The 22,821-nt window shown below is 42.5% G+C and overlaps 1 protein-coding gene across 1 annotated transcript in view; it reads left to right on the forward strand.

Annotated features, from left to right (window-relative positions):
• Positions 1-20,726, forward strand: part of pex1 (peroxisomal biogenesis factor 1) — a 119,458-nt gene extending 98,732 nt beyond the window's left edge. The window contains exons 23-24 of the mRNA XM_070880922.1: positions 6,881-7,011; positions 20,352-20,726. Of these exons, the coding sequence (XP_070737023.1) occupies positions 6,881-7,011; positions 20,352-20,436 (216 nt within the window). The 3' untranslated portion in view covers positions 20,437-20,726. The remainder of the gene's footprint in view (positions 1-6,880; positions 7,012-20,351) is intronic.
• Positions 20,727-22,821: the final 2,095 nt, after the last annotated feature.

Genomic DNA, 22,821 nt, shown 5'->3' on the forward strand with positions numbered 1-22,821 from the left:
TAGCCGCCTTTTCACTGTCTCTTTGTGGCACACAACCTATTGACTACAGATTGGAGACCTACTCTCAAGTCTCTGCCAATGCTATTCTGTTGGGGCTGCCAAGGGATGTACGAGAGTAACTCAGATAGTCCTCTGATTTTTAGGTTCTGTATCAGAGGCAGCAACCTCTCCTTTGAACACATGACTCAGACCAGAAAATATGGGAACATTATAGATGCAGACTGTCTTTCCACTGCATGGTGATACCGTACTGCTCCATCAGTCATGCAATTTTCTACTTCAATGTCATTAAAAAAAACACAGAAAAAATAGAAGCATATTTGAAGTGTCTTTTGATGACACTCCATCCTGGAGGTTAATATTTCAGTAGGGAAACCGTCACTGTTTCTGCCGTTGTATACCTTTAGATAAAATAAAATGGGATGTGCTCAGGTTATTTTTTCCCTTTGTTTTTAAGAGTGGGATTTGAAACCTAAATTGTTGAACCAGCAAACAGTTATACACAAATGACTCAATATTTTCATTTACATTGCAGCTGAATTTGTGGTCGGCGGCTTCCCACGTGCGAATGCCTCTGACCAGCAAAAAATCTACGCACTTATCTTCTGCCTCAGGAACCACGGAGACTTGCGGTCCTGGGCCTCTACGAGTAGGCCTGCATAGAGACATAAGAACATAACATAAGAATTAGGAACAGGAGTAAGGCCATCTAGCCCCTCGAGCCTGCTCCACCATTCAACAAGATCATGGCTGATCTGGCCATGGACTCAGCTTCACTTACCCGCCCGCTCACCATAACCCTTAATTCCCTTATTGGTTAAAAATCTATCGATCTGTGATTTGAATACATTCAATGAGCTAGCCTCAACTGCTTCCTTGGGCAGAGAATTCCACAGATTCACAACCCTCTGGGAGAAGAAATTCCTTCTCAACTCGGTTTTAAATTGGCTCCCCCGTATTTTGAGGCTGTGCCCCCGAGTTCTAATCTCCCCGACCAGTGGAAACAACCTCTCTGCCTCTATCTTGTCTATCCCTTTCATTATTTTAAATGTTTCTATAAGATCACTCCTCATCCTTCTGAACTCCAACGAGTAAAGACCCAGTCTACTCAATCTATCATCATAAGGTAACCCCCTCATCTCCGGAATCAACCTAGTGAATCGTCTCTGTACCCCCTCCAAAACCAGTATGTCCTTCCTTAAGTAAGGCGACCAAAACTGCACGCAGTACTCCAGGTGCGGCCTCACCAATACCCTATACAGTTGCAGAAGGACCTCCCTGCTTTTGTACTCCATCCCTCTTGCAATGAAGGCCAACATTCCATTCGCCTTCCTGATTACCTGCTGCACCTGCAAACTAACTTTTTGGGATTCATGCACAAGGACCCCCAGGTCCCTCTGCACCGCAGCATGTTGTAATTTCTCCCCATTCAAATAGTATTCCCTTTTTTTGTTTTTTTTCCCAAGGTGGATGACCTCACACTTTCCGACATTGTATTCCATCTGCCAAACCTTAGCCCATTCGCTTAACCTATCCAAATCTCTTTGCAGCCTCTCTGTGTCCTCTACACAACCCGCTTTCCCACTAATCTTTGTGTCATCTGCAAATTTTGTTACACTACACTCTGTCCCCTCTTCCAGGTCATCTATGTATATTGTAAACAGTTGTGGTCCCAGCACCGATCCCTGTGGCACACCACTAACCACCGATTTCCAACCCGAAAAGGACCCATTTATCCCGACTCTCTGCTTTCTGTTAGCCAGCCAATTCTCTATCCATACTAATACATTTCCACTGACCCCGCGTACCTTTATCTTCTGCAGTAACCGTTTGTGTGGCACCTTATCGAATGCCTTTTGAAAATCTAAATACACCACATCCATCGGTACACCTCTATCCACCATGCTCGTTATATCCTCAAAGAATTCCAGTAAATTAGTTGAACATGATTTCCCCTTCATGAATCCATGCTGCGTCTGCTTGATTGCACTATTCCTATCTAGATGTCCCGCTATTTCTTCCTTAATAGTTTCAAGCATATTCCCCACTACAGATGTAAAACGAACCGGCCTATAGTTACCTGCCTTTTGTCTGCCCCCTTTTTTAAACAGAGGCGTTACATTAGCTGCTTTCCAATCCGCTGGTACCTCCCCAGAGTCCAGAGAATTTTGGTAGATTATAACGAATGCATCTGCTATAACTTCCGCCATCTCTTTTAATACCCTGGGATGCATTTCATCAGGACCAGGGGACTTGTCTACCTTGAGTTCCATTAGCCTATCCAGCACTACCCCCCTAGTGATAGTGATTGTCTCAAGGTCCTCCCTTCCCACATTCCTGTGACCAGCAATTTCTGGCATGGTTTCTGTGTCTTCCACTGTGAAGACCGAAGCAAAATAATTGTTTAAGGTCTCAGCCATTTCCACATTTCCCATTATTAAATCCCCCTTCTCATCTTCTAAGGGACCAACATTTACTTTAGTCACTCTTTTCCGTTTTATATATCTGTAAATGCTTTTGCTATCCATTTTTATGTTTTGCGCAAGTTTACCGTCGTAATCTATCTTTCCTTTATTGCTTTCTTAGTCATTCTTTGCTGTCGTTTAAAATTTTCCCAATCTTCTATTTTCCCACTAACCTTGGCCACCTTATATGCATTGGTTTTTAATTTGATACTCTCCTTTATTTCCTTGGTTATCCACAGCTGGTTATCCCTTCTCTTACCGCCCTTCTTTTTCATTGGAATATATTTTTGTTGCGCACTATGAAAGAGCTCCTTAAAAGACCTCCACTGTTCCTCAATTGTGCCACCGTTTAGTCTGTGTTTCCAGTCTACTTTAGCCAACTCTGCCTTCATCCCACTGTAGTACCCTATGTTTAAGCATAGTATGCTCGTTTGAGACACTACTTCCTCACCCTCAATCTGTATTACAAATTCAACCATACTGTGATCACTCATTCCGAGAGGATCTTTTACGAGGAGATCGTTTATTATTCCTGTCTCATTACACAGGACCAGGTCTAAGATAGCTTGCTCCCTTGTAGGTTCTGTAACATACTGTTCTAAGAAACAATCCCGTATGCATTCTATGAATTCCTCCTCCAGGCTACCCCGTGCGATTTGAGTTGACCAATCGATATGTAGGTTAAAATCTCCCATGATTACTGCCGTTCCTTTTTCACATGCCTCCGTTATTTCCTTGATTATTGCCCGCCCCACCGTGAAGTTATTATTTGGGGGCCTATAAACTACGCCCACCAGTGACTTTTTCCCCTTACTATCTCTAATCTCCAACCACAATGATTCAACATTTTGTTTATTAGAGCCAATATCATCTCTCACAACTGCCCTGCTATCATCCTTTATTAACAGAGCTACCCCAACTCCTTTCCCTTCTTGTCTATCTTTCTGAATCGTCAGATACCCCTGTATGTTTAATTCCCAGTCTTGGCCACCCTGCAACCATGTTTCTGTAATGACCACCAAATCATACCCATTTGTAATGATTTGTGCCGTCAACTCATTTACTTTATTTCGAATGCTGCGTGCGTTTAGGTAGAGTGTTTTAATACTAGTTTTTAAACCATGATTTTTAGTTTTGACCCCTCCTGCAGCCCCGTTACATTCAATGGCCCTTTTTGTTTTTTGCCTTGGGTTTCTCTGCCCTCCACTTTTACTCATCTCCTTTCTGTCTTTTGCTTTTGTCTCCTTTTTGTTTCCCTCTGTCTCCCTGTATTGGTTCCCATCCCCCTGCCATATTAGTTTAACTCCTCCCCAACAGCACTAGCAAACACTCCCCCTAGGACATTGGTTCCGGTCCTGCCTAGGTGCAGACCGTCCGGTTTGTACTGGTCCCACCTCCCTCAGAACCGGTTCCAATGCCCCAGGAATTTGAATCCCTCCCTGCTGCACCACTGCTCAAGCCACGTTTTCATCTGAGCTATCGTGCAACTCCTACTCTGACTAGCACGTGGCACTGGTAGCAATCCTGAGATTACTACTTTTGAGGTCCTACGTTTTAATTTAGCTCCTAGCTCCTTAAATTCATCTCGTAGGACCCACGTATCTCAGGGCGCATGCAATTCACAAGTGTCCCTGAGATCACGTGGGCCTGCCAACCAATAAAAGAAGGGAATCCCCATTCATGCTTATGGAGATTGCATATGTACAAATCCCCATAAGCATGAATAGAATTCACAAAAAAATACATTTAACATAAATACATTTTTTTAAATTACATACTTATAATTAATTAAAATACAATATAATTAAATATTTGAAACAAAAATGTAATTTTTTGAAAACTAAATTTTAATGTTTTAAAGGGGCTAAAAAATAACCTTACTTTATTGTACATGTGTTTTAATGTCTAAATTAATGAAATTTTAAAAAAAGCTATTAAAACTCTTTTGCTGGTAAAAGCAGGCCTTATGCCTGCTTTTACTAGGCGTAAGAATTTCATGCGCATTCACTGGGCAGAAGTTGAGCAAGTAACCCAACTCTCCGCAAGCGGAGGCCCGTTTCTTTCGGAAGAGTACGATCTGTCGAGAATTCTTGACAGATCCCAAGTTCCAGGTTTAACACATGCGCTGCGCATGCCTAAACCTGGAACTTGCGTGGCCCATACGGGTGTGGGCGCACCTCGTATGCGCACATAGGGGCTGAAAATTACGGCCCATTAAAATATTACTTCCACATGGCACTAAAGTTATCACCACACTTGTATAATAAAGAACCATTCAGTTTTGCAGATTTGATAGACTATTACAGGACAGAAACAGGCCATTTGGCCCATCAAGTCTGTTCCATTGTTTTTGTTCACATGAGCCACCTACTCCAATCCTTTAATGTTCCTCTTTTTCAAGTAACTATATAATTCACTTATAAAAGAATGTATGGACTTTGCTTCAAACATGTGTTTGTGGCAAAGAATTCTACATTCTAACCATCCTACGTAAAGATTTTTTTCTAAACTCCCTTTTAATTCTTTTATCTTAAATTTGTGCCTTCTTGTTACGATCTCACTAATGCAGTAGGAGATCGCTCTCATTATTTACCCAATCATAATCTTTCATTAATCTTGGGAGACCTATTTAATTACCTTTCAAACTTCTCAGCTCTGTGGAAAAGTCCTAACTTCTCAACTATCTCTTTGTAACTGTTACCCTCACTTCTGACAGACCATAAAGAACAAGCATCAGTGATCGGAGATCATTTGTATACTGTACACCCTATGCATGCAATTTAATTTACTTTCCACATGAACAATGTGTTAATTACTAAAGATAGTATGACTAGTTTGTTATCAATTATATAATTCTCAAAAATTAGAAAATATTCCTCCAACAACTTTTTTCAAATAGGACATCATTTTTCTTATAAAAAACATTCTCTGTCTCACTCACTATGCAGTATTCCTGTCTGGTTGCTTTTGGATGCTGTATAAATAAAAACAGTATTCTTCCTTTGTAGCATGGTCTCCCAAGTTTAATGAAAGATTAAAGTTTCTGTCCTGTAATAGAGTAAGGCTAGATAACCCAGCAGAGAACAGCACAGGAATGGTATTCCTTTAAAATGTATTTAATCTAGATACTGCTTGTTATATAAAAGCTCTTCTTCGCATTATTCATTAGTTCTAAATGTCACTTTGTGCTCACATCAGTTCAAGCCTCTTGCCATATTTTCTTGTTTTTCCATTTTTATGCCCAAAACAGGAATAAAAACAAATCAGTCTCCTGTGATGTTGCATATGGAGAGTCCAAACCAAGAGTAACCTCTAGGTGCTTAATGAGCAGGAGATATTTGGACAAGGGCACGCTAATGTATTTCAGTTCCCATTCTAAAGTCTGTCCTATTTATGCATTATTTGATATTATCTACCTTAATATATTTAATCTTGCATCTGTCAGCACTTCTATTTAATGTTTTAGTTATAAATATGAACATTGGCAGTTTCCATTATAAATTTACAGCCTAAATGTCCCCCTCCCCATTGGTCCTCTGATTTTTAAAATTCTATTTCTGTGGGGCAGCTGCCTCTCATTGAACACTGTGATACTGAAATAAAATGATCAAAAGGGGTAAGTTCAAAATATTTCTACTGTTAGTTTATTTAGGCAGTCAGCCCAGCAACCTGGTCATCCAAGGCAGAACCATAAATCAAAAGGATTATTCACCTGTTGCAGCACTTCAAAACAAATTAATTGTGTGAAGTGTTTTTGAGAGATTTTCACTTGATAAGATATTATCCGAATACAAATTTATTTTAGTTGCTTGAGCTTATCCTTGTGTGTGGGAGATTTTGTTCAGAGAATGCACACCCCACAAGATAGTAAATGTAAGATAAATCAACCATTTAACACCAACTCAATTCTCTGCATCTTCCCTGCATATTAAATACTACTGCAGAGAGAAGCAGGGTTATTGTTTAATGAGGAAGATATTTGGAATGTTAACACTTTCGGTAAATGGGAATATAATATTTAAGTACCATAATTGATGCATACTTAGTGTTCCACCTGACTTGCAACAAATTTTTATTGTAAAATATAATTTTGGCTTATTTCTTCCCTGGAACATTGTAATCATCTAATTTAGAGCTAGCTTGGAGTGTCATCACCATTATGTTGTAACCAAATTGGCCCTGCAATAAATAAATTATTTCCTTCATAAAATGCTATTTTTTTTATTTTTGCAGCTTTACAATCATTAAAATGTTCATGCTAATTTACCACAATAGTTATGTTTCTAATATTATGAATTTACAAAATCATTCATTATAGAATTACAAATTCAAATAAAGTATGTATCAGCTGTACATATTAAATACTGACATTTATCAATTTATCAATTCTGCTCTATATGAATCTTTCTTTCCAGGAGGGCACTTCCCACAATCAATCAGGACCTATGAGCTCTTCACAATTTATTTGTCAATCCCACCTACTGACAGCACTTACAAATACAAGACCCTCTATCAGTCAGCAAGAATGGCGTAACTTCATAGAACTGTGAGTAGAAATTAAAACTGAAAATATAAATCATCTTTAATCTTCTACAAAAGTGCAACTGTACCACCAAATACGTGGAATGATACGGTCATCTAGTTGCTCCATACTTGCTTAAAATTCAAATGAGAACTTGCGCAACATTCCTTCGGAATTGGGCGGAAAACCAGAATTTAAACAGGTGTGGCCTTTGTTGATCCATTTCAAACTCCACAATTTTAATATCAAGAATGAACACCTAAAATCTGTAGATTTTAAAATGCAGCACTATTGAATGTTTATGAACAAATTTGGCCTATCATAAACAACCCAGAGAATGCATTATTGTTTATGTTGGGCTCAATTTTTCCATTTGGGCCGATTCTTTTTTTGGCACCTGCCAATTATTTCTGACATATTTATTTTATTCAAAGTTTCCCCCTGCGATCTGCACGGGCGTAACTGAGTTAGTTACGATTTTTCTAGGTGAGTTTTTTTTTGACGTAATATGTCTGCGCCGGTTTTCATAATTTTTCGCAGTTTGGTCAAAAAATTTACCTCCTAGGTCGGCATATCTGGCCAATCCCAAAAAACCTTCTGGTGAGTTAGCAGAAAGCACCGCACATTGACAAATTGGCGTTGAAAGACGCCATTGTTTTAATCAAAGATTTTGGAAGGAGTCAAGAACACTCTAAAAATCAATAATAAGATTCAAGTATTTTTACCTGTCAAAGTAATAAATGGAAGTTTTTTGGATTTCAGAAGTTTTCATTTTGTTTCTTAATCACACGTCACCACCGAACATCTTCAAGCAGGGCTGGAAGCTCGTAGCTTCGGCCGGCAGAATCGGCCCCGTGCACGGTCTCAGGGCTTGTCAGGAAAACAAACCTGGGGGAGAGAGAAGGAGGTGCCGACCAATCAGAAGACTTATGCACTAAGCCCGGGGAGTGAGGTGCTGATCATAGAAATATAGAAAATAGGTGCAGGAGCAGGCCATTCGGCCCTTCGAGCCTGCACTACCATTCTGTATAATCATGGCTGATCATGCAACCTCAGTACCCCGCCCCTGCCTTCTCTTCATACCCCCTGATCCCTTTAGCCGTAAGGGCCACATCTAACTCCCCTTTGAATATGTCCAACGAACTAGACTCAACAACTTTCTGTGGCAGAGAATTCCACAGGTTCACAACACTCTGGGTGAAAAGGTTTCTCCTCATCTCTGTCCTATATGGCTTACCCCTTAGCTTTAGACTGTGACCCCTGGTTCTGGACTTCCCCAACATTGGGAACATTCTATCTGCATCTAACCTGTCCAGTCCCGTCAGAATTTTATAAGTTTCTATGAGATCCCCTCTCATTCTTCTAAATTCCAGTGAGTGTAAGCTTAGCCGATCCAGTCTTTCCTCATATGTCAGTCCTGCCATCCCGGGAATCAGTCTGGTAAACCTTCGCTGCACTCCCTCAATCGCAAGCACATCTTTCCTCAGATTAGGAGACCAAAACTGCACACAATACTCAAGGTGTGGTCTCACCAAGGCCCTGTACAACTGCAGTAAGACCTCCCTGTTCCTATATTCAAATCCCCTCGCTATGAAAGCCAGCATGCTATTTGCTTTCTTTACTGCCTGCTGTACCTGCATGCCAACTTCAGTGACTGATGTACCATGACACCCAGGTCTCTCTGCACCTCCCCTTTTCCTAATCTGTCATCATTCAGATAATAATCTGTCTTCCTGTTTTTGCCACAAAAGTGGATAACCTCACATATATCCACATTATACTGCATCTGCCATGCATTTGCCCATTCACCTAACCCAAGTCCCCCTGCAGCCTCTTAGCATCCTCCTCGCAGCTTGCACTGCCGCCCAGCTTAGCGTCATCTGCAAACTTGGAGATATTACATTCAATTCCTTCGTCTAAATCATTAATGTATATTGTAAATAGCTGGGGTCCCAGCACTGAACCCTGCGGCGCGGCACCCCACTAGTCACTGCCTGCCATTCTGAAAAGGACCCGTTTATTCCCACCCTTTGCTTCCTGTCTGCCTACCAGTTCCCTATCCACGTCAATATATTACCCCCAATACCATGTGCCTTAATTTTGCACACTAATCTCTTGTGTGGGACCTTGTCAAAAAGCCTTTTGAACGTCCAAATACACCACATCCATTGGTTCTCCCTTATCCACTTCACTAGTTACATCCTCAAAAAACTCTTGAAGATTTGTCAAGTATGACTTTCTTTTCATAAATCCATGCTGACTTGGACCGATCCTGTCACTGCTTTCCAGATGCGCTGTTATTACATCTTTAATAATTGATTCCAGCATTTTCCCCACCACTGATGTCAGGCTAACTGGTCTAAAATTCCTCTTTTCTTTCCCACCTTTTTTAAAAAGTGGGGTTACATTAGCTACCCTCCAATCCATAGGAACTGATCCAGAGTCCATGGAATGTTGGAAAATGACCACCAATGCATCTACTATTTCTAGGGCCACTTCCTTAAGTACTCTGGGATGCAGTCCATCAGGCCCCGGGGAGTTATAGGCCTTCAGTCCCTTCAATTTCCCTAACACCATTTCCTGACTGATAAGGATTTCCCTCAGTTCCCCCTTCTCGCTAGATCCTCTGTCCCCTAGTATTTTCGGGAGGTTATTTGTGTCTTCCTTAGTGAAGACAGAACCAAAGTATTTGTTCAATTTGTCTGTCGTTTCCTTGTTCCCCATTATGAATTCACCTGATTCTGACTGCAAGGGACCTACATTAGTCTTCACTAATATTTTTCTCTTCACATATCTATAGAAGCTTTTGCAGTTAGTTTTTATGTTCCCTGCAAGCTTACTCTCATATCTATTTTCCCCCTCCTAATTAAACCTCCTCTGCTGAATTCTAAATATCTCCCAGTTCTCAGGTTTGCTGCTTTTTCTGGCCAATTTATATGCCTCTTCCTTGGATTTAACACTTACCCTAATTTCCCTTGTTAGCTACATTTGAGCCACCTTCCCTTTTTTATTCTTACGCCAGACAGGGATGTACAATTGTTGTAGTTCATCCATGTAATCTTTAAATGTCTGCCATTGCCTATCCACCATCAACCCATTAAGTATCATTCTCCAGTCTATCCTAGCCAATTCATGTCTCATACCGTCGAAGTTTCCTTTTTTTAAGTTCAGGACCCTAGTCTCTGATTTAATTGTGTCACTCTCCATCTTACTGAAGAATTCTACCATATTATGGTCACTCTTCCCCAAGGGGCCCCGCACGACCAGATTGCTAATTAATCCTCTCTCGTTACACAAGACCCAGTCTTCTGAACACTGCAATGAATTTGGAGGGTGGGTGGGGGGGAAGAGAATGGTAGAAGTCACAAGACTGCAAATAGTTGGGGGAGGGGGGAGAGAGAAGTTTTAATTATCAGACAAATAATGGAAATATATTTTATTCAAAATTTTAATAGTTTGTAATTAAGTTAACTTTAATAAAATTATTCTTGTATCAAACTTTAAAGTTTTCAGTTACGATTACTTACAAACTTTAAGATCACGTAAAAACTTTAAGACCACTTACTAATAAACGTAAATTTATATAACTTACAAAAAACTTTTATTTTGAGAACAACAGTAACAATAATAACAACAACAGCAGCAAAGAAAGGATAGTGGATGCATTGGTTGTAATTTACCAAAATTCCCGGGATTCTGAGGAGGTTCCAGCAGATTGAAAAACTGCAAATGTAACCCCCCTATTTAAAAAAGGCAGACAAAAAGCAGGAAACTATAGACCAGTTAGCCTAACATCTGTGGTTGGGAAAATGTTGGAATCCATTATTAAAGAAGCAGTAGCAGGACATTTGGAAAAGCAAAATTCGGTCAAGCAGAGTCGGCATCGATCTATGAAGGGGAGTCATGTTTGACAAATTTGCCAGAATTCTTTGAGAATGTAACGAACAGGGTGGATAAAGGGGAACCAGTGGATATGGTGTATTTGGACTTCCAGAAGGCATTTGACACGGTGCCACAAGGTGTCTCAATTGAGGAGATCTTCGAAGTGCTCCTTCCAGTGGGCGCTGACAGCCTCGGTGTCCTTGATGAGTGTTTCCCTGTTCTTAGCCAGCAGTAGGGTGGGGCCTGAGAGTTTGGACCGTAGGTGGTCTTGACTGCGATGAAGAATCCTCGCATATCGTGGCTGTCGGCCAGTTGTTGTATCTCCTGTGCTTTCTTCATCTACCACCTGTTCTTTAGGTCCCAGGTTTTTTGTTGGACCTCAGCCTTGAACCGTCTGTAATGTTGCTTTGCTGTTCCCGAGTTGGGTTGTTGCTTGAGGTTCAGAAATGCTCTGCACTTGCGATCTATTAGTTCTTGGCTCTCCTGATCATTTTCAGCAAACCAGTCCGGGTGTTTTCTGGTTGAGTGATCAAGTGTCTCTTCACAGGCACTGGTTATGGACGCCTGGAGGGAAGACCAAACGCTGTGGGCATTCAGCATCTCAGGGTCATCAAGGCACGCCAGGTTAGTTGTGAGGCGCTGACTATATAGGGCTCTTTTAGCTGGATCTTTAAGTGCCCCGGTGTTGACATTTTTGTGGCACTGCTTCTGCTGTCCCCTCTGCTTTGGGGCTATGTTGATGTCAATGATGGATCGGATTAGGCAGTGGTCCATCCAGAAGTTGTCAGCTCCTGTCATGGCGCGGGTAATGCACACATCCTTGCGATCCCTGGCTCGGATGATGACATAGTCGAGCAGGTGCCAGTGTTTGGAGCGAGTGTGTTGCCACGATGCCTGTAGTTGTCCCTCTGGCGGAACAGGGTGTTGGTGATCAGTTCATGTTCTAGACATTTTGTCAGGAGTAGGGTACCGCTGGAGTTGGCTTTCCCTACCCCCTCTCTGCCAATCACGTCTCCCCAGAGGACTGTGTCATTGCCAAGCCTGGCGTTGAAGTCACCTAGGAGGATCAATTTGTCGCCCAAGGGACACAGAACAGGGACGTTTCAAGGTTGGAATAAAAACCCTCATTGGTCTCATCCGTTGCATCGAGTGTTGGGGCGTACGCACTGATGACTATGGCGCATTGGTTCCGGGATAGGATGAGTTGAAGAGTCATGAGGCGTTTGTTAACCCTGCAGGGAGCGTCTTTGAGGCGGTCGACCAGCTCCTTTTTGATGGCGAAGCCGACTCCGTGAAGGTGGCATTCTTCCTCTGGTTTTCCTTTCCAGAAAAAGGTGTAACCTGCGCCTTGATCCTTGAGCTGACCTTCCCCTGCCCGCCGGGTCTCGCTTAGGGCGTCGATGTCAAAGCATCTAAGTTCCCGGGTAACTATAGCGGTGCGGCGTTCCGGCCTGTCGCTGTTGAAGTTGTCAATGAGGGTCCTGATGTTCCAGGTCCCGAACTTTATACTGACTAAGTGGAAGATGCCTGTGCATGAGTTCTTGTAACGTGGGATGGCCGCTACACACCAGCAACCACACGGGCTTAGCTGAGCAAGGTCTTGGTCCAGTGGCAAGAGGGTCCAAGACGACTGGAGACCAGGCACTGCTGTATGAGCCTAATTGCCTACGGCGAGATGTTGGCTGCAAGCTCGGCGCTGAGTAGCGCCCTTGATGGTAGGTGGCCCGACGCTTGGTTGGGGGCACTGTGCCTTTGACTCGAGTGTTCTCGACTCCATCCCGCAGCATGCGACCCGCCACCGCCTCAGTGAAACACCAACGTTGCACGAGGTAGGAAAAGACATAAAATAGCTCAAGAACAACAAGGCTACGGGAGCGGATGGAATCCCTGCTGAGGCGCAAAAGTATAGCGGAGAGGCGCTGTTGGTGCGGATACATGACCTCATCTCTCATCTGGAGGGAGGAGAGCATGTTGGGGAATCTCAGAGATGCAGTGATCGTGACCATCTTTAAAAAATGGGACAAGTCCGACTGCAGCAACTGCAGGGGAATCTCCCTGCTATCAGCCACTGGGAAAGTTGTCGCTAGAGTTCTCCTCAACCGTCTTCTCCCTGTGGCCAAGGAACTCCTCCCGGAATCACAGTGCGGATTTCGTCCCCTACGGGGCACAACAGACATGATCTTTGCAGCGCAACAGCTGCAGGAAAAATGCAGGGAACAGCGCCAGCCCTTATACATGGCTGCCTTCGACCTTACAAAGGCCTTTGACACTGTCAACCACGAAGGTCTATGGAGCGTCCTCCTCCATTTCGGATGCTTCCAAATGTTTGTCAGTATCCTTCGCCTGCTCCACGACGACATGTGGCCATGATCCTTACCAACGGATCCATTACAGACCCAATCCACGTCTGGACCGGTGTCCAACAGGGCTGCGTCATCGCTCCAACCCTCTTCTCAATCTTCCTCGCTGACATGCTCTACCTCACAGTCAACAAGTTCCCTGCTGGAGTGGAACTAAATTACAGAATCAGTGGGAAGCTGGTTAACCAACGTTGCCTCCAGAACAGGTCCAAGATCACCCCCGACCTCTGTCGTTGAGCTACAGTACGCGGACGACGCCTGCGCCTGTGCACATTCTGAGGCTGAACTCCAGGATTTAGTCGATGTATTTACTGAGGCATATGAAAGCATGGGCCTTACGCTAAACATCCGTAAGACAAAGATCCTCCACCAGCCTGTCCTCGCCGCAGAGCACTGGTCCCCAGTCATTAAGATCCACGGTGCGGCCCTCGACAATGTGGACCATTTCCCATACCTCGGGAGCCTCTTGTCAACAAGAGCAGACATTGATGCGGAGATTCAACACCGCCTCCAGTGCAGCCTTCGGCCACCTGAGGAAAAGAGTGTTCGAAGACCAGGTCCTCAAATCTACCACCAAGCTCATGGTCTACAGGGCTGTAGTAATACGCGCCGTCCTGTAAGACTCGGAGGCATGGACGATGTACAGAAGATACCGCAAGTCGCTGGAGATATATCACCAACGATGTCTCCACAAGATCCTGCAAATCCCCTGGGAGGTCAGGCGTACCAACATCAGTGTCCTCGTTCAGGTAACATCCCCAGCATTGAAGCACTGACCACACTCGATCAGCTTCGCTGGGCAGGCCACATAGTTCGCATGCCAGACACGAGACTCCCAAAGCTAGTGCTCTATGCGGAGCTCCTTCACGGCAAACGAGCCAAAGGTGGGCAGAGGAAACGTTACAAGAACACCCTCAAAGCCTCCCTGATAAAGTGCGACATCCCCACTGACACCTTGGAGTCCCTGGCCAAAGACCGCCCTAAGTGAAGAAAGTGCATCCGGGAGGGCATTGAGCACTTCAAGTCTGAACGCCGAGAGCATGCAGAGGTCAAGTGCAGGCAGCGGAAGGAGCGTGCAGCAAACCAGTCCCACCCACCCCTTTTCTCAATGACTGCCTGTCCCACCTGTGACAGAGTCTGTGGCTCTCGTATTGGACTGTTCAGTCACCAAAGAACTCACTTCAGGAGTGGAGCAAGTCTTCCTCGATTCCGAGGGACTACCTATGATGATGACATAAAAGTTTACTGCACAAGATAAAAGTTCATGGGGTTGGGGTAATATATTAGCATGGATAGAGGATTGGCTAACTAACAGAAAACAGAGAGTAGGGATAAATGGTTCATTCTCTGGTTGGCAACCAGTAACTAGTGGGGATCAGTGGTTCTACCCCAACTATTTAAAATCTATATTAATGACTTGGAAGAAGGGACTGAGTGTAACGTAGCTAAGTTTGCTGACAATACAAAGATGAGAGGAAAGCAATGAGAGGAGGACACAAAAAATTTGCAAAAGGACATAGGCTAAGCGAGTGGGCAAAAATTTGGCAGATGGAATATAATGTTGAAAGTGTGAGGTCATGCACTTTGGCAGAAAAGAATCAAAGAGCAAGTTATTATTTAAATGAAGTAAGATTGCAAAGTGCTGCAGTACAGCGGGGCCTGGGGGTACTTGTGCATGAAACATAAAAGGATAGTATGCAGGTACAGCAAGTGATCAGGAAGGCCAATGGAATCTTGATCTTTATTGCAAAGGGGATGGAGTATAAAAGCAGGGAAGTCTTGCTACAGCTATACAGGGTATTGGTGAGGCCACACCTGGAATACTGCGTGCAGTTTTGGTTTCCATATTTACGAAAGGATATACTTGCTTTGGAGGCAGTTCAGAGAAGGTTCACTAGGTTGATTCCGGAGATGAGGGGGTTGACTTATGAGGAAAGGTTGAGAAGGTTGGGCTTCTACTCATTGGAATTCAGAAGAATGAGAGGTGATCTTATCGAAACGTAAAAGATTATGACTGGTCTTAACAAGGAGGATGCAAAGAGGATGTTTCCACTGATGGGGAGGCTAGAACTAGAGGGCATGATCTTAGAATAAGGGGCCGCCCATTTAAAACTGAGATGAGGAGAAATTTCTTCTCTGAGGGTTGTAAATCTGAAATTCACTGCCTCAGAGAGCTGTGGAAGCTGGGACATTGAATAAATTTAAGACAGAAATAGACAGTTTCTTAAACGATAAGGGGATAACGGGTTATGGGAAGCGGGCAGGGAAGTGGAGCTAAGTCCATGATCAGATCCTCCATGATCTTATTGAATGATGGATTAGGCTCGAGGGGCTGTATGGCCTACTCCTGTTCCTATTTCTTATGTTATCTCTCCTCCACCTTATTTTAAGACCACACACTGCGCTTGTCCTTGGTGACACTGCCCGCACTGTTTCTGGGGCTGGTATCAAGCTTATTCTTTCTAACATCTCGGGTAGTGCGCACCTGGTGCTGGGGCAATGTGGAGGGCCCGGTTTGGGGCTCTTCAGAGGCTGATGTAGGGATTGGAGTGGGAGTGGCAGTTGATTCAGTCAATGGGCACGGGGTCTGGGCGTATTCCCTTATTGCAACAGCTAACTCCAACACATCGTCCCTCATGCGTCCTGACTGTCTCAACGAGCTGCAACATTCCCTCCCTCGTTGAGCAAAACTATCTCAACTACCTCTGACATTCCTTACCTCATGTTCAGTGATAGTGTTTGCACCATCTCTGACATTCCCTCCCTCGTGTTCACTGACAGCGCATCGCCTACCTGTGACATTCCCTCCCTCATGGTTACTGACATCGTTCCCATTTCTCGTGAGATTGCTGCTACTTCTCCCAACAGTCCCGCTACCTCGTCACCCACCACATTGATGGTGTCCAGGAGTGATCGCGTAAGATCAATGCTCTCCGCACTCATTGCCGTCATCTGAAGCACATCTGTTAGATCCTGCACCTCAGGAGAGCGCAGTCCAGCTCTCCTTCCCCTCCTACCCACGGGTGTGGCTCGCACCCCACCACTGGGACCCGCAACTTCGGAAGATGGGGCCCTGGGTGTGTCTCGCTGCACTCCCGCCGCGACCCCCCCCCCCCCGGGACACGCAGCCTCGGAAGGTGGGGCCCTGGGTGTGCCTGCTGCACCACACCACTGGGACCTGCAGCCTCAGACATTGGTAAACCATGGAATGTCCCACCAGCACTCAAACTACTAGTCACAGAAGGGGCTGTCACTGCAGTGAGCACCACCTGCACCTCCACCAAAATCAGTAAAACAGTGGGAGCTTCATCCAGCTCCATCCCCTCCACCTCACCCCATGTTCTTGGTCTGGAGGTTTGGATTTGAAGATGTTATCCTGTTCAGGCTGGTCCTCATCTGAATTTTCTTCTGCATCATCAGGGTTGGCCTCAAGTTCTGCAAAATATAACAGAACACAGACAAATGGTTAGCAGCAGAGGAGGGGGCAGGGTGGGTGGCATGAGTAGACTCACACAGCGCAGGCAGCAGGCTGATTTGAAGAACCACGATGAATGATAGCACATTGTATCAACCGAAGCGTAGCTGACGGAGACATCCCCAGAAACCAAAGCATAGGTAGCCCGCGCAATACTTAACATTTAGCAAAGCCAGACTGTGGAATTTGCAGGACTTACCTTCTCCCTCGAGTGTGGGCCCAGTTTGTGCAGTGGTGGTTGCTTTTCTTCAGGCAGGACCTATCAAAGCAGCGACGCTCTCTTCCAAGTGTGTCAGTGGGTGCAGATTTGCCGGGCCTCCTCCTGTTTGGTTGGGTTCTTCCTCATTTGTTGTGTGCCACTTTCCTCTGCAAAGATGAAAGCATAACTTTTTAGAGAGTGTGTCGTTCTGCTGGGTGGGACATATACAGCTGGTCACATTTACAACTGTAATTGCATTGAATAAATGAAAATATTACTTATACTAACTACTTGACCAAGGTCCTGTTGTTTCTTTTTACACTGCCTCTGATCTTGTGGTGGTCACCATTGCGCAGTAATCTTCTGCAACTTGGTGCTAGCGTTTCTTCATTTCTTTGGGTATAACTTTTATGTGACCTCTGCTGGTGTCCAGCTCCTGCCACCTCTTCTCAATCACAGTAACTAGTGCCTCCACTTCTTCCTGTGAGAAATTCTTAGTCCTTGCACTGTGTTGCATCCTGGACTGCTGCAGCTCCGATTTTTCCAATGGTCTCGCACAGCACTCCTCCTCACATACACAACTGGTTCTTTAAAAATGGCTGATTGTCAACTCTGAGCTATACTGTGCATGCACTCCATTGCAACGACGTCAGAAACGTAATTTTTTTTTCCGCGCGTGCGCAAAAGGTGACGCATCATTTTTCGGCACAGACAGCAGGCTCCGTCACCGTCCCCCGTCCCCCGTCCCCCCCCAGAGGCGACTGGACACGCCGCGCGGCTCCAAATTCAAATTATACATCAGGGAAACTTTGGAGAATTATTTCCGGCGCATTTCTGGCCTAGAAAAACGGGCGTACCAATACATCAGAAAACAGGCTTGGACAAAATTGAGCCCATTGGGTATGTAGGATTACCATTTTTTTACTAGTCTTTGAGGAGCCCCCACCAATTTTAGTTTGCACCTTTTTGTGCTAAGGTACACGATGATACAAAGCTGAGTTAAATATGCAAGTGTTTTGAAGAGGTACCTTTCAAGCAAGTACTTTGTCTGCAGACCATCAAAATCAATACATGTTCAATAATATTTTGATCATTTTTTTGTTTCAGAATCTTACAAATTAAAAATGTGCACATTAAAAATGTGGGGATTACTTGAACACGTGCACAAAATGGGTAACTGTAAAGTGGAGGTTGATTAAAATATACATTAATGTAACTTAAGTCAATGAAGGCTTTAACTTTATTCACACTGCTGCCTTAGCATCTCTACTTTCTAGAGTTATGGAATTTGTTCACCTTGAATATTCTAGTTTTATGCATAAATCACCAGTATGGTTTTGAGAATGGGTGTTCCATTGGTGATCTTGCCGTCGATGTTACACTGAATGCTTTCAGTCATCGCCTTTAGCAAGGTTTGACCCAATACACTTCTAAGAAAGTTACCACATGAGACCTCTTACCAACTTGCTGTCACCCATCAATACTATTCATGGCTATCTAGTTTCTTCTCAAAGCACTCATTATTGTTGTATTTGGTGCTTTGCCAGTTGATAGCTTATTCTGACTTTGTCTTTCCCATTAACTGAGAGGCTTCCCAGGGCTCTACTCTTTCCTGTTCATTTTGTTCCTTCATAATCAATTGCTTCCTCCACTCAGTTCATCAACTTGTATAATTTTCCAAAATTCTGTACAAAGGAAAATTGTGCCAGAGGCTGGAGGGTAGCAATTGTGTCTCCCCTCCAAAAAATACAAACGTAAGTAAGACAGAAAATTATAGGCTAATTGGCCCTATTTCAGTTGTTGGTAAACTACTAGGAGTAAGTTTTTATCTTCACTGCCTGAGTGGCAATCTGGTGGAGCAGATTGCTCGCTTGTTGGAGAAGCCACCTAATTTCATTCCATTGAAATCAGTAAGATGAAAATTGGGTTCTGCAGATGAAGATAAATATTTCTCTCTTCAGTCCATAAAATGAGATGAAATTACTAAACATTAATCTGAGGCAGTCAGCACAGATCTCAAAAGACATTGACTAACCTTTGTAGAGTTCTTTGAAGAAATAAAGAATATAAGAAATGCAGTGAATATGGTTTATATGGATTTTCAAGACGCATTTGATGAAGTGGCAGAGAATTCAACATTCTAACCTCCAAATTATTTCTGATTATCCTGGATTATTTCCAGTGACACTAATAATAAGTCACAAATTCATCACATTTTATTTCACTGCAACCCTTCAGAATCTCAAGTCGCCCCTTAACCTTTATAGCTATGTGACTGTACACAATATTCTGTTATAAGAAGGTTATGGAAAGGTACAGTATAGATTCACTGGGCTTTTACTAAGATTGAAATTGGGGCTTTTTCTAACTAGAGCTGAAAAGGTTAAAGGGTAACCTAATAAAGTGCTTCAAAATTATGAAGGATTTGGAATTTAAGATAAATAGTGAAATTGTTTTCCACTGGTCAGCTACACTGTAATGAGAAAGCACACATTTAAGAGCATCAGAAATCATTTGGGGAAGTTAGAAAAAAATTCTTGAGAAAGAGGACTATTAAATGTATGAGGAATGAGCAGGAGAGTGGGATTAAACGAGTGTCTCTTTGAGAAAAATAACAGCACACGATGGGCTGAATGTTTCATTGCTGTAACATCCATCTGAGTTTTTACATTATAATGGATGAATCACATGCCCTTTAATAGGATAATGAAAGTTTTTTTTTAATTCTTCAAAGAAGGGTAGCCTTTTGCCTGAGCATAAAGGATTGCCTGGGCAGAGTGCAGACAGGGAGGATGGCGCACTAGGTGAGGGTTAGGGTTATGGTCCAATTTTTCATCCATTTAAATTAATGGAAAATCATTGGACTCCATTTTGGGCATGTGATCCTCCATAAACATAAAGATGAAAATAATCCCAGTTTGTTCATCCAGCTTGCAAGTCTAACTAACTGCTATATCTCATTTTTGATGACTCCACTGTATCTCTAATCTGAAATGGAACTGGTATAGCTCATGCATTGCCAAAACTGCCTTTTAGTAAACTGGTTTCTCCTTCCCACTAAATAATACTTTGCTTCCCCTCACCAACTTTAGTCTTGAAAGGCCAAATCTATTAAAGACTTGTTTATATAGAAAGTTACAGTGACATGCAACCTGAGACAGTCACTGAGTTGTTCAACATAGGTTTGCTGCCATGATTCCCTTGTGCTTACTTCCTGATCTGGGAGTTGGAAGAAGATGCCATGCAGGGAGGAAATCTAACCCTTGCCTGACCACATTTGTGCACTCCTGCGGCTAGTTTTAGAACTGCATTAGTGGAGGCCTTGAAGCAGATCGGCAGACTCCCCGCTGTGCCACTGATTGGAAAACCAGGGAGCGTTTTCTTTTAAAAAGGCGGTTTCCTCTAATATATGAATATTAATGGTTCACTTTTGTTTTTGTCTTTTAAGGTATGATGGCTTTTGGAAATCTAGAGACAGCAAGGGGCAGAGTGGAGTCATTGTTAAGGCTGGACAGAGAGTTACTTTGGCATAAAAAATATATTTTTTAATAAACCTTAAACTCATATGTAAAATAAATTAAATCAGTTGCACTATGAGTACAATCTCAGATTTTTTATTTGATCAAGAATATATAATGTTATCTGAAATAAACGAGAAACCAAAGTTTATCTTAACGAACGTATTTTACAAAGTGAAGTATGTTAATTATGCTTGAAACTGATTGACTTCAACTCCATTGTGCTCATCATAGCTGCTATAATTAAAAAGACAAATTTACTTTTTATAGGGTAACATGTGCAACATTATTTATTGAGCTTGTAATACAAACTGATTGTACTTTTGTAAAAAAAAATGTAATTAAATGCTTTACATTTATTGTGTTTTGGCCAATTAATTTGACACTTTTTGTTGGCAGTCAAACAAATTTCACTACAGAGTAAAATGCCACTTGGAGTTCATAATTGTGTACATAGCAGACACCAGAGCTGCATTGACAGAAGTCAGGGAGTAGGTTAACAGTCTGCCAGCTGCATAAAAGGCAACATGTATAAGTAAATAGAAAAGAGCTTCCCTGCACAAAACAGTGATAAATTTTAACATTTACTTAACTTAGAATACTGGTCAATGTTTCTCCTTTTATAAGCTGTTTAGTTATAAACCCAAGAGTCAGGAACATCATTACAAAATTTTTTTTATTCACACTCTAGTCTAATATGAAGACAAGCTGTATGTAGATCGATGTTGCTTTGTAGTGCAGTCAATCCCAAGTACAGAATTTTGTCAGCGTGAGAAATATTTTGCTGAAAAGTAACAACGCTAAGGAATCTAGAAATGCCCTATATTACTATGATGTACCTCCAAGTTACTAAGGTACGTATCTTCAAAGAAAACATGACTAATCAGAAAATGTGTAAGCCTGACCCAAGATTTCACCGACAAAGATATAACTGCATCTAATTTTTTTTAATTTTATAAATATTGCATTGAAGCTAAACTAAGCACAAGCAGAAATACTAAAGCAAGTGCACCTGAGAATATTTTTCATATTTCAGATGTGTATCATTATTTTATTAATTTGTCCTCTACAATTGCCATCTGTGTTTTTATTGTTGGTAGCCCTGGTCTGTCACTATATACAGTGCCTCATTTCCTGCTATTCTCTCCCATTCACTTCTCCATATTCAACAGCTTGAACCTGTTCTTGCCTGAATAATTTCAACACTTTTATCTGGATATAGATTGCCAATAAGTCTGTTGCAATGAAAACTATTTAGAATTTATTTACAGCAGCATTCTGGAACAACATTTATAGAAGCAGTAAGAGTATAGTAGAAATAGGTTTAGCTGTATTTATTTAGTGTAACACAATAGCAATACACCTTTTAAAGTTTTTTTTTATGGCATGAACTGCATATTAGTATCCATGGAGTTTTAAGTGCTGATTTTCCACTTGGAGCCTATTATAAGTTTTGAGTCTGCCATAACTGCTTGGGTCCGGCAGTGCTGGTCAATCCCATAAGGAGGCCAAGAATCTTGCATTCAAGGATGTGCCGGTAATGAAACTAGTTCTGTTTTTTAAAAATAGTTATTTTCAGTGATTTAAAATTAGGTTACTCACAGGTGGTTGGCTAGACACTTGGATTAAAAATGTTTATTTTGTGGTGAACCTATTTCCAGCTGTATCAATAAAAATGCACCAGTTTACCACTCTTAAATATATCCAGGAATATTTTTTACATTCTTAAAATCTTGCCCAATGGTACTGGCTCATGGAAGATTTTATGTTCAGCAATATGCAAATAAGTTTGAGAAAAAACTTTAGCAAAACAAAACACTTCGAAAAACTTGCACAATTTGAGTCCAATTGCGCCCAAAGCAAAAACTCTGCCCCAATACTTTTTGCAACTGCCCCCCTAATCTTTAAGGAAGTCCGAGAAAGATTTGGTGAGATAAAGCCAGATAGAAATTGCTTTATTTTACTGACAGTAAATGTATGCACAGAGTAATGGATGTACTCAAGTGTCAACTTGATTAAACTAACTATACAGAAATTCTCAAGAACAAGAAAAATAAAAATGTACCACATAAAGAAAATACTTGCATTTATATAGTGCCTTTCATGACTTTGGGACATCCCAAAGCACTACAAAGCCAATGTGGTACTTTAAGTGTAGTCACTGTTGAACAGCAGGAAACATGACAGCCATTTTGCGCACAGCAAGCTCCCACAAACAATAATGCCCAAATAATCTGTTCCGACAATCGGTTGAGGGATAAATGTTGTCCAGGACACCGGGAGAACTCACCTGTGCTTCTTTGTATAGTGCCATGGGATCTCATGTCCACCCTCGGTGGGCCACGGTTTAACATCTCATCCAACAGTGAAGTATTCTCTCCGTACTGCACACAAGTCCCA

This window comes from Pristiophorus japonicus, chromosome 5 (assembly GCF_044704955.1).
Source record: "Pristiophorus japonicus isolate sPriJap1 chromosome 5, sPriJap1.hap1, whole genome shotgun sequence".
Taxonomy (NCBI): Eukaryota; Metazoa; Chordata; class Chondrichthyes; family Pristiophoridae; genus Pristiophorus; species Pristiophorus japonicus.